The sequence below is a fragment of the Notothenia coriiceps genome, unplaced genomic scaffold (assembly GCF_000735185.1).
Source record: "Notothenia coriiceps isolate Sejong01 unplaced genomic scaffold, NC01 NC01_scaffold00029684, whole genome shotgun sequence".
In the NCBI taxonomy this organism is placed as follows: Eukaryota; Metazoa; Chordata; class Actinopteri; order Perciformes; family Nototheniidae; genus Notothenia; species Notothenia coriiceps.
The window spans coordinates 1-1,112 of record NW_011362385.1 but is presented as its reverse complement, the minus strand read 5'-3'; the positions used below and the strand labels follow the sequence as shown (position 1 = coordinate 1,112).

The 1,112-nt window shown below is 42.8% G+C and overlaps 1 protein-coding gene across 1 annotated transcript; it reads right to left on the bottom strand.

Annotated features, from left to right (window-relative positions):
* Positions 1 to 396: 396 nt before the first annotated feature.
* On the bottom strand, positions 397 to 1,109 carry LOC104959005 (tubulin alpha chain-like; the record flags this gene model as incomplete). The annotated part of the gene is made up of 1 exon (XM_010786849.1): positions 397 to 1,109. A coding segment is annotated over one exon (615 nt), but the record flags the coding sequence as incomplete, so codon positions are not given.
* Positions 1,110 to 1,112: the final 3 nt, after the last annotated feature.

The window sequence follows — 1,112 nt, the reverse complement described above, 5'->3', positions numbered from 1 at the left end:
GCTCAAAACAATCTTACATTGGAGTCATCTGTATTATTGACATACACTGTGGTAATGAATAAATGCTATATGTTCTCAAGTACAAACTAATTATACCCAGCTTCTGAATTTAGCCAAGAAATTAATAGGCATTTTTTTTAAATGTTTTTAGAAGCTAAACAATCGTTCAGCTTTCCTTCCACAAAGTGTTTATTTACTACAGCTTGCAGTACTCATTACTATTACACTTTTAAAAGTATACATCTTCCTGCATAAATGCTAAAAAGGTAAATATTTAAATGATCGGTGTTCTGAGTATTAAACATTATTTTGTGGTATAGCTCAAACTATAGATTTTCAACATTTAGTTTGACACTCACTATATATTTAGATTTGAATTCATAAAAGACAAACACATTCACATGTCACAGGAATTTTATTGAGAAGACAGACAAAATGGTAATCGACAAAACATCCATAAAATGTGTTTACTGATTAACAACTTTGTCCCTTTTTTAATATTCCTCTCCCTCTTCCTCTCCCTCACCCTCAATGGAGTCGACTCCAACCTCCTCGTAATCTTTCTCCAGAGCGGCCATGTCCTCTCTGGCCTCAGAGAACTCTCCCTCCTCCATACCCTCACCCACATACCAGTGCACAAAGGCACGCTTAGCGTACATCAGATCAAACTTGTGGTCAAGCCGAGCCCAGGCCTCTGCAATAGCAGTGGTGTTGCTCAGCATGCACACAGCCCTCTGGACCTTGGCCAGGTCTCCACCAGGAACTACAGTGGGCGGCTGGTAGTTGATGCCCACCTTGAAACCAGTGGGGCACCAGTCCACAAACTGGATGGAGCGCTTGGTTTTGATGGTGGCAATGGCAGCGTTCACATCTTTGGGAACGACATCACCACGATACAAAAGGCAGCAGGCCATGTATTTACCATGGCGTGGGTCACATTTCACCAACTGATTGGCTGGCTCAAAGCAGGAATTAGTGATTTCTGACACTGAGAGCTGCTCGTGGTACGCTTTCTCTGCAGAGATAACAGGGGCATAGGTGGCCAGAGGGAAGTGGATACGGGGATAGGGCACCAAGTTGGTCTGGAACTCTGTCAGATCAACATTGAGGGC